Here is a 15,511-nt window from a genome sequence, read left to right on the forward strand (position 1 = left end):
CTGGTGTGTTTCTGATCAGGAGTCAGAGACCTTGGAACCCAGGGTGATGAAACCCTTGTTATGCCCAGTTCATTCCTCAGAATGTGCTCAACGCTCTCATGAGAGGTGCCTACTGTATTGGCTGTGCTGCCTTGTTGCACATTTGGTTCAAATGCAGCCAGTAAGCATGAATAGTATTGTACTTAGTACATGCATACTGTAAAGGGCCTACTATACATCCTTCGTAGTTAGGCCCAGAACTTTTCAGTCACCCCTCATAACTGCAACTTTTCTACAAAGTTAGATGTACTACTATCAGTAATCGAGATAGAGTTCACAAGATGGGCCAAATATAGAGTGCTACAAATAACACCAATAAATACCACTTCACAAAAATTTTCTAACACAGGGCCCTACAAACTTTGCTCATTGAACCCCAGACTCAATAAAACAGTGGATGTTTAAGCCCTGAAAAACTATTGTGGAGGGAAAAATGACAAAAAAAACATAAAAAAATGTTTAGATACCTCTGCGGATGAGGAAAAATAGCAAATATCTCCATGAGCACTTTATCGATAGGACAAGCAGGATGTTTTCAATTTGCTACTCCAGAGTTCACAGTTTGCTATACAGAATAAGTAATACAAAAGAAGGACCCAACAGTGTTTTGCTGTGACAAGGATTACTGCAACACGTGTAGTCTCGGACAAAAACTACACCAAACATGTTTCAAAAATTGCTCCGAAGCCAGAAATATTTAAACTTGTTCAACCACTGTCGACTTTGATCCTAAAGCAAATTGAGGAGGTAATATCATAACAATTGTCGCAGTCGCCTATAGAGAGAAAGAGTGTCATTCAAACAAACCAGCCCTTACACAATTCTTCTCAGTCTTTGTTTACTCTTTAGATTCAGAGGTATTAATGACTTTACAGTCTCAACAGGTCTCTGGGGCCAAAAAAGGCTAGTTTTTCTAGTCGTGAGAAATGTCACAGAATAGTCACTTGACTTTAATTGCTCATCTCCCAAGCAGGCAGACATATGAGACTGTCCTGTCACTTGATTCCCTCAGGTAAAGATAGCATTAGAAGCTTGTTCAGACATACTTTCTATTATTAAGGACTGGGGATGATTATTCAGCTTGGTTGGGTTTCAGGTACTTTTTCATGACTTGCTAGTGAAGCAATTGTACAGCTTACTCACTGATCCAGAGCAGAGTTTGAGTTGTTTGAATGCAGAACACATGAGCACGTTTTGTGGAGGAGTTATCTTCATGGCCAACACTAATACAGGTCACACAAGATTGGGGATGCATGGTCCAAATCAGTATTCACATGTCATACCATCAGGGTAAACCTTGGTAGCCATTGGCAGACTTTGTTTTAAAGCACCTATCTCAAACCCTGCTGTACACACTTAAATATTTTAATCAAGATTTAAATCTTTAAATCAGTTTCTTTGCAAATGGTGGAATAATACAATGATCCCAAATGCAGTTCAGTGATGGAGTATGTTCTCCATATCTAGCCTCGAAATGAAGGATGATGCTTCAAGTACTGGCGATGTCCAGGCTTCCTGTATCTCTCATCATCATTTCACTTTACGTTCGTCAGTTAAGCAAATATTTGACAATCCTGTATAATCAATCACTGTAAATGATCACAAGCTCCTATTGTTCATACAGGCTGGAATTACTCGTAACTCATGCATAGTCAAACCAACTAACTCATCACAAAGTGTAAGTTATTTATGAATTATTTCTATCAATCCATAACATGCATAATAAAAGATGTTATTCCATGAATGTTTTTTGTTGTTGATATTTATATATTAAATAATGTTTATGTAAGTAAAATGCTTGTAATTGTCATTACATTAAATGCCACACAGTAAATGACTGGTTTTACATACATTTAGCCATCATTCCAGTCACAGCATGACAGGGCTACAAGAATGGCCTTCACACATGTTTAGCCCCTTGGGGAACTGAACCTGATCCTTTGTCCAGACAAGCAAATGCTTGAACCACTAGGCCACCCCATCCCTCTCCCAGGCAACACATGGCCAGTAGAGACTAGAGGAGTTGTAATGATACCTTCAACATAGTCCTCTCCGATATGTTAATCTGTTGCAGTGTTCATCCTAGCCTTTGATATAAAAAGTAGGCCTATGTCCCACCTGTCTTCAGTTAAGTGAGCCATTTAGAAAATATTGTGCAACCAGCATGGGTTGCTGGGGACCTATTTTGACCTTGAATCCCTGCAGATGAGTCAGACTCAGAGATCTCTTTGTGAGGCAATAAAACTTACAAACTTGATCTAATATTTACATTTATGGGTCTCTCAAACATAAGAAAAAGTATCATTTATATTTCAAATGTCAACTGAAACACTGTGAAGTCTTTGACAGGCATTTAGAGTGAGTGAGTGAGTTTGGTTTAACGCCGCTTTTGGCAATATTCCAGCAATATCACTAGAAATAGGCTTCACACTTTGTACCCATGTTGGGAATAGAAACCGGGTCTTCGGTGTGACGAGGGAACGCTTTAACCACTAGGCTACCCGACCGCCCCCTGGCATTTAGAAGATGGCAGAACATGAATACATGGATAACAAAGTCTATTTTCTTTGTAATGATGTTTCATCACCTGATGAAGGAGCAAGAAGCAGCCCTTTAAAAGTTGTTACAAAGAGAAAAGTTCCATAAAACACTGTAATATGATACTGTGTTGCCATATAATGTCACCATTAGTGCCAAGCTCTACACCTTATTGCCAAGATAAACACAACCTGATTTAATTATTCATTTATCAAACCTATTTAAGGAGTCAACTTCACAATCAGCTACTCAGCTGATGATTTGCTCTACTCAAGACATGATAACAGCACAAACTATTAACTTCATGGAGTAAACTTTATGATCTATAGAAACCACAGAGAGATATCTTCACATCTTTGACAGGTAATTGAACCATTTGATGTGTGACATTACTGTCAACATAAACCTCCTGTAAGTGTCCCATGAAACACTCTGTAGTAGTTGATGAGCTATAGCATTGTAGCATGTCTTCTGAGTGAGGTGTATGTTCAAGACTGCTGCTTGCTACGTCACAAGGTGGTTATCATGCATGAAACACTCTGTAGTAGTTGATGAGCTATAGCATTGTAGCATGTCTTCTGAGTGAGGTGTATGTTCAAGACTGCTGCTTGCTACGTCACAAGGTGGTTATCATGCATGAAACACTCTGTAGTAGTTGATGAGCTATACCATTGTAGCATGTCTTCTGAGTGAGGTGTATGTTCAAGACTGCTGCTTGCTACGTCACAAGGTGGTTATCATGCATGAAACATTCTTCTCTCCATTTGGTGAGCTAGTTTGCAAATACGATGACGATAATCACTATACCAAGGTTGCAAAACAAACATAACCACAACCAACCTGTGATGATGTGGGTTATAAAAGGTCTTCAGCACCCGGAGCTTGCCATAAGATGTTGTTTTGTTTGTTTGTTGTTTAACGCCACACGCAGCTATATTACAGCTATATGGCGGCGGTCTGTAAATAATCGAGTCTGGACCAGACAATCCAGTGATTGACCTCATGAGCAATTGGGATACGATGACATGCATCAACCAAGTCAGCGAGCCTGACCAACGGATTCTGTTAGTCGCCTCTTAACACAAGCATAGTCGCCTTTAACAGCAAGTATGGGTTGCTGAAGACCTATTCTAACCTGGATCTTCACGGGTCCTTGACGTAGGAGGCAGGATCGGGTGGTCAGGTAAGCTGACTTGGTTGATGCATGTCTGGTTCCAACTCAATTACTTTACAGACCGCCATCATATTGCTAGAATATTGCCGAGTGCTACATTAAACAACACACAATCACAAAACACAGACACAACCACAACCACCTTTCTCACTCCCCAATCTTCGTTGTGTAGGACATGAATACATCATTAGGATCATTTCATATGCACCCACCGTATCAATATATATGAAGATAAGCCTTGTAATTTGTCTTCAAATAAAACAGCAAAAGTTATCATCAATACAACGCTAATATCTTCAATGGGCTCATTATTCACAGAAAATTACATTAAGGTGCTTTAGAAGGAGAGATTTACTTTCAACATGAACTTTAAGCACTAACATCATCCTGTTGACTAGAAGCATGTGTCCGATACTCAGTGATGACTTTGTAATTACAGCAGACTCGCATCAAGCTACACTTCAGTTTACACAAGCAGTCACAGGGCTCTTAACATGCTCACAGTTTACTGTTACCTCACACATCAATGTTTTGTATTACACATGTACTATGATGATTATGGACAGTATATTTTTTTATTGGATCACAGGTTTTTCCTGCCAAAGGAAACTCTTAATATGCCAAATGTCAAGAAGACTATTGGCATTAACTTTGGCATTATTCTGTTTATCAAGAACAGGGCTCTGAGAACTCTAGACTTATAATGCATGGAATATGCAACTGATGACTAATTTGGCAAAATATGAATGTCAAATTAAACATCATTATAAGCTTTGTTTGTGATATTTATTAAAAACACTGAGCAATCACATACTTTCACATTTGTGATGTGCTGATAAAAGAATAAGTTTTTTTCCATATCTAATGAAAAACGAGTCAATAGATCTGTGATCCAACAACAGTCAAAATGACCAAAGCCTTACTATCTCTCCAAATACACATTCCACACACAGGGGGATGTAACATGCAATTAAATGCATGCTACAGGGCGCTCTCAAAATTAGAAATAGGGGGCTCTTATTAGAATATCATTTTGGTGAAAAAAAACCCAAGAGTTGAACGATCATAAATTTCATTGTTCATTATGAAATGTTTATATACGACAGATATAATTTTTCAGAATTTAATTGCCAATAATTAAGGGTGCATATAACACATGAATGCGTATTATACACGAATAAATAAGTCTTGTGTACATTGATCGATCAGAAGGGGTGCTAATTGGTATTGTTCACTAGCCAAACTATTAGCAAATAGCGCGCTGTGGGCGCTTATAAGCATGATAAGAGCGGGGCGCTTATTACATCGAATATGGTAAGCTTAAGATACATTATATATGCAATGTATCTTAATATATGCAACCTCCCATGCAATATGCAGTCATTGGTGCAATACACAACAGCATATGCAATGGTTATCAGTAATGCTGTAATCAGTGATAGCAGGGTTAGAAACCAGGAGTAGATTAAGTCCACAGCTGATTACCAGTGGTTTGTGTCAAATCTGGAAAGAAAACGGGTAGTCCTTCCAGATTTTCACTGGTCTAGGACTGTGAGACAAGTGGAAAGTTGATAATATCATACGAGTAGGTTTCACAAACTTCCAAGCAATCCAGAGGAAAGCAGTCAGCCAAAATCAATCTTTCTGACGGTTGAAATCAAACAAACACAAACCATTATTACGTGCCCCCTGCAATATTGAGCGCTACCTGATCAACTTCTAGTGCACTCTATAAGTAATCTTTATAAACGCCCCATAGCCAGAAAATTGAAATGACGGTCCATATTTTCAACCGTAGCAAGTGAGACTGAACCATTCCCAGTTTGCCTCCTTGTCAAATATGCTGACAATACAACCAGGCCCCTTGTATTATACATTGTATATGAATGAACAAGAGGAGGATTGATACTGTGCATCAAGGCATATCAACAATTACAAGCTAGCACATGTATGCTGCTTTATATGATATCACACTCATTCCACCTTTGATCCTTATGCATGTAAGTAATATTATATTGTAAAATCTCCAACACACTGAATGCAAGTTCTTATCATGATAAGTAAATATTGGCATAGATAATAGCTGGGAAACCATAGTAACACTGCAGGATGTACAAAGTATATAAAAAAGAGCTGAACTTTACTTACATCATAAACAACTATATACAACAACAACAAAAATGTGCCAAGTTAACACATCAGATGGAATATCAAGTATTTTTATTCAAATTCAATAAATTTGGTTCGAGGTCCTTGTGACTTTCATCTTTCATTCTTAATACTGAACACCGGAAATTGTATCCTTAATTTTAATTTTGGACACAGCAATTCTATAGCCATAACCCATAACTACATAAGATAAAACTGTCAGTCTCACAACAAGTTTATTACTGAGAGATATCCTCATTTACTTACCTGAGAGGATCACACTGAATCAACATTACCCTCCGCTAATGTTATGGGGTGACCCTTCCCAAATAAACCCAAAATATTCAGCACCCCATCATTTGTTTTCTCATTTGTTTCTGTTCAATATTTAAACAACACAATAACTTGAATAAGTACATGTTTTCATGAATCCTAACGTTTCAAAATTTGGAATTTTTAAACCTCACCCCTGAGCAAAACACAATTCTGCTGACATCTTCTTGTCTCATCTTTGACACTCATTTCTTATTTTATGTGAGCCTCAACATATCAAATTGTGTGACTTGTACGCGGCCAATCTCAGAGGTCTGATGTCAAACACCTTTTTGGCTAGGTACTGCTAACGGTGATACCTATAACTGTATAATATGTGACTGGGTTCACTCGCAGGTGTTGACACAAGTGGCACCGACAGGTTGGCCAGATCAACAAAAGGTGCAAACTCAGCAGTTTTTCGATTTCATCAATTGATTTTTGTTACACACACTCGCCAAGGCCATGACCCAAGTAGCAGTTAACATGCCTGGTCAATCCCCATAGAAATATTCTAAACAACTCTGACACATAATAAAGTGCACGACCGACAAACACTGTATTTTTCTTGCAAACACAAACAGGTACATGCCCATGGATGTCTTCCCAAGATGGTATGAGTTGCGGACAATACACCACAGTGTAGGGGCAGATTCCTGTCTTGCTAACACTAGCAGGTGCCTGTATGGGGCAACAGTTGAGGTCGGGGAGACTGCAGGATGACAAGACAGAGCACCTGACAACGTGATCGATACAAGTGTACCTTGTGAGCAGAGAGAGCCATCCAACAGTGCAGTAACCTGCACCATTACACCTGTTATCTCTCTTTACCCCATTGTCCTGTCTACAATAAGCACTGATAGAATCGAGCCATACCCCGGACGAGTATAGCGAAACCACAATAGATATTATCAGATTTACAGATGAGTCTATTATATAGACTTTCTCTATTGGACACACTGCTTGGACTGTCTGTTCAAACAAACATTGCATGTGTATATGGTCATATAGTGTAGCTTTTATGTGGTTAAAAAAAGATATATATATATAGGGTGGGAAGGATTTCTATGATGAAAGTTTAAACAAACTTCATCCTATATCATGTATGACCTGTTTCAGAACTGACTGAAGTGTTTGTTGCTGCATAACTCCCATTTGAAGATTTTCCTTCCAGTTGAAGTGTTTCAAACTTGTGAGAAACTGGATCTGTGATTGATCTGAGATTAACAATCCAAGTCATCTCCATAATAGCTACACAAGGATCAATTTCATTAGATTTGTGTGTGTCATTTGTCTGTGAGACATGGTGGTTAGAGCCATATTGCAAAAGCATTGCCAAAAATCATTAGCCTGACCGAGGTGGACAAGTCCTGTAGCCTGGTCAGGTCGTCCTGATATTGATTGTAAGGATCCAGGGTTTCGGAATGCAACAAAAGTCGATATATTCAAAAAACATCACCAGACAAGGTTTTTAAGGTTTGCTGTAAAATTATAGATCATACATCAAAATAACATGAAATATTTCTAAGATTATCATGCAGTGTGTGCCAAAGATGTTTGAAACTACTAGCACAAGCTTGACTCTTAGCATCATTTTCAGTAGAATTAAATGTTATTATATGGACTGTTATTAGCTAGGTTTACACAGTTCAAACTAGACTTAGGCTTCGAACTTGTGGCTAAAGTTGCAGACAGTAAGTGTGACATTTTCTGTATCTCTTCTATCTATTTCAGTAAAAGAGGTCTTGGCCATTGCAAAGCAGCAGAACTAGCAAGTCTAATTCAAGTTCTTAAAAGCATTCTTTCTTTGTCTAATTAAAATTTGAGGATGAAAATATATCTCGCTGTTAAAGAGTACATATTATAACACAGAAAAAATATCTCCATTTCACACACAACACTCATTGCAACGTCTCGACATGAACACCATATCGTTGAGCAGTGTCACCTAATAAGATAACTTTAGGTCTGATTCCTACAGAACATGTTTAATAGTGAGTCTGTGACATCACATCACTGAATAAACACTTAAATGTGTATTAGCAATGTCCTTGTAATTTCAAGCATTCAGCTCTACAACTCACTGTAGCATGCAGTCTGTCATAATCACCTCCTAGTCCTAGCACTGATTACACAACACTACCACTCTGTACCTGAAATCACTCAGTATTGACAACAAGGTACTAACTTACTGTCTATTCAACACTGCAGCAATACACTACCTGTACACAAGTAGAGAGGGTTGGTTGTAACACTCTCAGTGTTTAATGAGACAAGTCCTACAACTAACAAACCAAAAGCTATCAAAATAAGTGTCAGTGACTAATTTGAAAATGATTGTTTGTTTTGGTGAGAATCTTTCGGCATAGGTTTCAAAAAACACAATCCTGTAGATGCTTTCAGAAGCAAACTATCCACTGAATAAGTTCCTTCTATGGTTTATTCTGTCACTGTGGGTAACAGATGCAGTAGAGAAGTATGTCTGGAAACACTTCTCCGAGGGAGTCTCTCAGGGAGATCCCGATACCCTCTTCTATTATGGATCATATTGCCCTAAATTTTGCTAAGGAAGGAAAATTAATTGCCTTTTGTGGTACAAAATATGTTTATTTTAACATCAGGGTAAGGCTATTTTTCAGGGCAATATCATTTGCAGAAGCTTGAGGTTTTCCCTATATGTTTGAATTTTCAGCTTAACATTTATATTACGAACTTCTTTTAGGAAATCAACATCAAGTATGAACTCTGACAACAATTATCTGCTATTTCCCCTCCTGCAAATCTGTAAGACAAGATAACACTTAGTTGTCTGACCTGCACACTTTTGAGTCAAGAAAAGCCAAAAAACAAAATCTAGTTAACTTGCAGATCTTGTAAAGAAATTAACATCATTAGTAACATTTGTATAGCTTTTAACAACGCATGTTCTCCCTGATTCATACTTGTTCTCGTGTAATATGACAGGCTCAGCAGAATATCAAGTTTCTAATTACACACTGAACATGGTGAACAATAATCATAAACTTTGAAGTTGTTTTTTGTTTGTTCATATGTTACAAAATATAGACATTCAGAACATGATACTACTAAATAACATCCTTTGGCACTATGTAACCTAGTTCAATGCTCATCACCATAAGTAATGCATCTACATTCAAGATGTTTCATCTGCTAAATAGGTCAATCCCTGAGGCCCCCAAATTAACTTTTAATGATCTGACCTTGTCAACCTTGACTGTTGACTATCACCAACAAGTACCCATTTCACTGCAACAATCACAGACGCACACACATCCCAAATGGTGCAGAACCATAGTAGGAAGGACAGAAAGTCCCTTTCTCAGTGCAACACATAAGTAACACAACAAGATATATTGCTACAATGCTAGAAATATTACCATTCTGTTGAGGCTCACAGTTCTGTGGCTGAATTCTTTACTTGTGGTTACATATTGCTGTACTGATAGATCCCTGATTCAAAATGGTGTGTTTTCTGAGACATCTAATGAGGTCTGTGCTGATGGCAAAGTTAATTTCACTGATGTGTCATCATTTGACATGACAACTTCCCAGCTATTTAAAAAACCTAAAAGATTGTCTATAATCAATGGCCATTTAGCCAAACATCAATCACATTAACATCTGCTAAAGCTTAACATTTTCGTGCAAAAGTTAACTTTACTCTTTAATAATCATCATTCAATCTTATTTAAAAATAGAGATTTATATATAATAATCATGATAAAAAAAGAATATATTACAAACAAACACTAGAGAAATGTAAGCCAAACTTGTTAAAAGTCATTAATTCCAAACATCATATTAGGTCCAACATTGAATGCATGCTCAGAAATTATCAATGTTACATGAAAGTCCAAGAAGGCCATGTTCTCCTAATGATCCTGCTGTACTGTCTGAGCTTGCCATGAATGTCACTGTTTATTATCATCCTCTCCTGCTGACAGACCAGGCTCCAGTACACACTGTGATATGAGCAAGTCATGCATTACATAAGCTTGGTTATTTACAACCAGAGCTGGAACATATTACTGATATGAGGACACTTGAGATCACCACTTGTAGGAAATGCACATGTAATACAGTGATATCAACAACACTCCTGATTTACACCATGTTTACTGTATGTAACCATGATAATGAAACCATGTCCATGCAAGAGGCAACAAAGGGCACAAAGAAGGCTTGTTCCATTAACACTGCCTGTATGTCCTTGTTGGTATCTGCTCGGCAACAGCTGCAACATTTTACATGTCAATTTCTGCAAGGCTGTTGTTTGTGTTTATTGAACATGCTAATGACCGGTAAAGGAACTATTTTTCATGCTGTAACTTCCACCCATCCCACAGCGTGTACGTGTCACTTCCTATGTCCTAATTGAACAAGTGCGTTGTAAGTGTGTTTAAGCACAGAGTACAGCCCGTCAACAGAAACGCGATGCCTTCTGCCAACATATAATATTGTAATCATACTTCAACATGGTGTTGTGGATCACTTTTTAACAAATCAACTGGTGATTGGCATGTCATGAAGTGATAAAACTTTCACACAAAGTTGGGGCTTTTAGCAATGAAAGCCAGTCACCTTAACCAAACTTTGTTATTACTTTATTTCAAAACTATGAGTGAAATCTATTAATAAAATAAGTTTGGTAGCCCTGGTTGCAGTTGACACAAATATATTTGGCATGATTGAAATTATTGCCATTGTCATGATTGTGTGCCGTTTACCCAAATTTTATACTAAAGACATATAGCGTCAGAAGAAATGACAACATACAAATTGTAAAGGTTCACGATGCTAGAAATAATTGACATACTCCAGCCTAATCTATATTTATTCTATCCACAAACCTGGCTTCAAATCATACACACCTCTGCTACACTTATTCCTAGATTCACAGTTTAAGATTCCTTGAATCAGAAAGGCTTCCTTCTGACATTGTAGAGGTTCTTGCATATCTAACTATAATGTGATTTGTTTGTGTTTGTATAACATGCCACATGGCTTGCAGCTAAGATGGCTATGTCCTCCATCATCTGTGGTTAATTCCCAACAAATACAGATATAAGGAACATCTAAAAACTCAACATGCTCAAGGAATACTTCAGTATTCAGCACACAGTCTATTTGCTACCCAATGCTGATAACTGGTCAGGCTTGTCAGAGACCATATATCAGTATATGGTCTCTGGGCTTGTTAAATGTGTTATGTTATATTCTCCATCCTGGCATCCTACCAAGTGTTGAGCACTGTGGTGCAGTGATACAGAAGACACTACCTACCACAATATCACAATCAAAGCTGATGCATATTCCGAACAATTTCAAGTCAGTGTCCTTAACCTTAACCTTGGTTGTGGTGAAATAACTGATCTCATAAGAATAATTTTACACCTTGTTCATTGCTATAATGTAATGCAAGTCCAAGCTTTCTGGCTTTCATTTCCAAGAACTCCCTAGCCATATTTTTGTCTAGACTGGAAGGATCCATAAATGTTTTTGGCCAAGACTTCCGCTGGGTACAAACTTGACTTGGTCAATTTGTGACCTAGAATTACTACATTGCAAGGGATGCACTTCACAAACACTTGTTATTTATGCAACACATTTCTATTGTGTTTCTGCTGTGACAAGTTATCAGATACCGATCAGGACCAGCATGGTATGCAGTAAGATGTACTCTGTCTGACACAGAACCACTATAGGACTACAAGCAGGGTTGGGCATTCCGAGATACTTGTCAAAACCAAGTCAAGGTCAGCCATGTTGGCAATGTATCATCACTATGGGGGGAATAACAACCATATGGTGATACTAGAATAAAAATTGGGTACCGTATATGATATAATGATACTCTTGCACATTGTTGCACAAGTTGTTAACCACGAATGTTGATGCACCACTTCCACATCATGAAACTAGGGTATCATAAGTACGTTATCAGGGTTTCAGATTGGTTTATTTTCTAGGACATTGACCGATCCATTGATAATCCCAAATACCCTGAAGATATTTTTTTGGTATGATATAGAAACATTAGAACAATGTCCTCTAGCAAACTTTTTTTTATCATAATTCAAAAGTTTTGAAATCTGGTGTTGTGTTCAACAGCTGACAGTGCAGTCTTGTGCAGAGAGTAAAGATTTGTACATCCAATGGTAGAATAGTCACGTCACTGGTCTTGGTATTTTGCACCCTATACAAAATAATTAATAACTATGCTAATCTGAAATGTCAGTAAACTAAATGTACAAACTATGTAGCTTAACAAACGTTGCATATCATGTGTTGTATGAAGAATTGTCCCTAAAGCTATAAACATGATAAATTTGTTCATGGTCTTTCTGTAGAAAATAAAATCTGTGATGATCTAATCTTATCTGGACCTTCCAGGTGCTACTGCATAATTTCTTCTCTCCTAAACACACTGTTCCTAATTACCTGTGCCAGAGAAGAGACTCATACAGTTAGTACTGGTACATGTACGTTATAACAGCTGTCTCAGCCTGCATAGCATTGGCCTAATGACAGTGCTTGCAGAGAATGCAGAAAGCACTACCTACAAGCAAGATGCATGAGGTAAAAACCCACAGATGACGGATTGCTTACAGAAGCAAAACCTCAAGGAATGGGAAGCAAAACCTCAAGGAATGGGCGCAGATGGCTCCTGATATGTGTGAATTAGTCTGCATGATTGGAAATAACATACCTACTTTTTGTTGTTCCTTTCTATCTGATCAACGATATATGAACTTTCCTCAACTATTCTATTCTAATAATGGCAGATGTTGACAAAATAGATCAAATAACATTACCAATATGGGTTTATATGTTGAAGATCATGACATTTTGTTTATTTGATTCTCGGTCAATGGCTTCATCTCTTGATTCAGGGAATAGGGGAGGAAGAGTTTTAAACTGTCACTTAATCTTTACTGACAAAATATGCTAGGAAATGACAGTATTTGTTGCAAAACTAATCATTATGGAACCACATCATTACACTACCCCAAGACACAAATGAGATTGAGAGACATCATTCTGAAAAACTTGTCATCTCTCAGAGAATAAACACATCAGCAATTTTTCATTATCAGTCTGTCTGCATGCTAACTAATCCACTGCTTCACTGCAAACACAATATCACATATTTATGTTAACATATACCTAGAAGTACCAAGTGTGTGTGTGTCCAAAGAAAACATTGACACTGAAGTGAGATAGTTTTGAAAAAATTATCAAATATTGATGCACAAAATGTTTCGTATTTATCTGTTTGAAAAGGTCTTAAAGTTAACTCACACTCTGCACTCTCAAGTGATTATTCAAAATCATATGATACAGTATCATGACACCTTTGTGACATCTTGGATGACTTGAGAACAAAAGAAATTAAAAAGAGATTTATTCGAAATTAAATTGATGCCCCCTTCTTAATCAGATAATAAACATATTTGGATAATTTCACGATAACACAAATTATTATACTTTGCTACCAAATGACATGCCTTAGGCCGAAATAATATTTAAGTAATTGTACTTAAAATTGTTAGTCTACAATTAAACTACTTTTAGCTTATTGTTAGTTCATATTTAACTTAGTGCAACTTACCCACTGTTGCATCAATGTTCTGGGTAACTATTATTTCTAATCTTTTACTGAATTAAAAAATCATTTTCTTCTTCTTTAAAGTTCAATGCAACAAGATGCAGGAGGCAAAACAAAAAACAATAATTGTTTGTATCAAGTTCTTGTTAAAGTCTACTGACCATTTTAAGTCATGACATATTGTAATTACTTTCAAGTGTGAAAATGACACACTGACTGTATAATTAGGTGAATCCATAAATAGTAGGGTGGGGTGCTAATCTTGAAAATAGTCAATGCTGTGATTGCTTATGGAACATTCATTGATAAGCTACAAATGTTTTTTTATTGAATGCTGACTGGGACAATAAGTAGGATTTACAATAACATATATACCAAGGTTTTTTTTGTTTTTTTATAATGTAATCCTTTCTTCTACATTAAGTCATTAGCAACATGCTGGTTAAACACATTAAATGCCAAATTAGTGTTCATACAATATTGACCATTCCACAAAGCGATGTCTGCACTAAGATGGGAACAGCTCACATAGACTTATTGGAGTAATAGCACTAAGATCACTTTATGGATAGGGCCAATGTCTAGCATAAATAACCATTCCAGAGAATTCATTTGTTGTGGCCTTAGTTTTGGGATATGTGTGATGTCAAATTACCTATTCCCTGGACCTGTAAACTGGTAAATTCATATCATCTTTGACACATGAAATATATATTGAAGGTAAACAGAGATACCCCATTCAATGTACAATGGGCATAAGATTTGATTAACTTTCCAACGAATTGAGAAATGATTCCCTCGTGACAAACCCAATTTTCATAGATCCTTCGCACTTTACCAGATCTGGAGATGTGAAATCAATAAATCAAGAACAATTTTGTATAAATCACTGCATACCCATTGGTATAGAGTGCGTTGACAGCACAGGTGTGGGCAACACTCAGGTAGCGTGCATCTTTCCCACAGCCTAGCAGCCTAAGAACCCAGGCGAAGATTTGCTTGTTTCCAAATCACAGCACAGCAATGGAATCCATTCAACAAGTCATGTCCGAAGGCAGCGAACCCATTTTTGCTCCATTTTACGCCAATGACTCAATTGGTACACTCCAAACTGACATGACTTTATAACTTGCTCGCCCTCAAAAGAAATAAATAATAATGAGTTGATAATGATAAAAAGACCATGCAGCCGATTGCCGCTTCTTACCTTCCTATTTCCTCGCCTATTTCATAGCTGTCTTCGATCGGGTCCTGTTTAAATTCCATGTTTTACTGTTACTTGGCCGATTTGGTAATTTCCTCATCGTCCCTGCGGTAAGAAGAGCATTCCATGCTCCAGCAAAGTACGCAGAGAGTAAATAATCACAACATTTTCGCACAAAGTTTCCTAAATGAAGTTTGACGACAGATCTTCCACCTCGCCGATTCGATGTTTATCATCTGCTACGCTGACAGATCTCCCTACACTGACGTAAAGGAATCGCCACTGCAAGCTCAAGCTGACAGCTTCCCTGTCAGGAGCCTTTGTACAAGACCAGCGGAAAACAGTTTGAGTGATAACTGTTTGATAAAAAAAACATTATTGTAGTGTGTTTTCAGATAAAGAAGAAATAACATGAATGGTTTCTACAAAATAATATAACGTAAATTAAAAACTGTAGTTACGTCTT

At 37.3% G+C, this 15,511-nt stretch overlaps 1 protein-coding gene across 3 annotated transcripts in view; it reads right to left on the minus strand.

Moving 5' to 3' along the window:
• LOC124135704 (death-associated protein kinase 1-like) overlaps positions 1 to 15,311 on the minus strand; it is a 165,375-nt gene extending 150,064 nt beyond the window's left edge. The window contains exon 1 of one of the 3 annotated variants that reach the window (XM_046501183.2): positions 15,049 to 15,311. In XM_046501183.2, the coding sequence (XP_046357139.1) occupies positions 15,049 to 15,107 (59 nt within the window). In that variant the 5' untranslated portion in view covers positions 15,108 to 15,311. Of the gene's footprint in view, positions 1 to 9,609; positions 9,629 to 15,048 lie in introns of those variants that run through there. The other 2 variants (XM_046501182.2, XM_046501184.2) reach the window with 2 other exon arrangements.
• Between the last annotated feature and the right edge of the window lie 200 nt (positions 15,312 to 15,511).

This window comes from Haliotis rufescens, unplaced genomic scaffold (genome assembly GCF_023055435.1).
Source record: "Haliotis rufescens isolate VD_foot unplaced genomic scaffold, xgHalRufe1.0.p SCAF_1, whole genome shotgun sequence".
Lineage (NCBI taxonomy): Eukaryota > Metazoa > Mollusca > Gastropoda > Lepetellida > Haliotidae > Haliotis > Haliotis rufescens.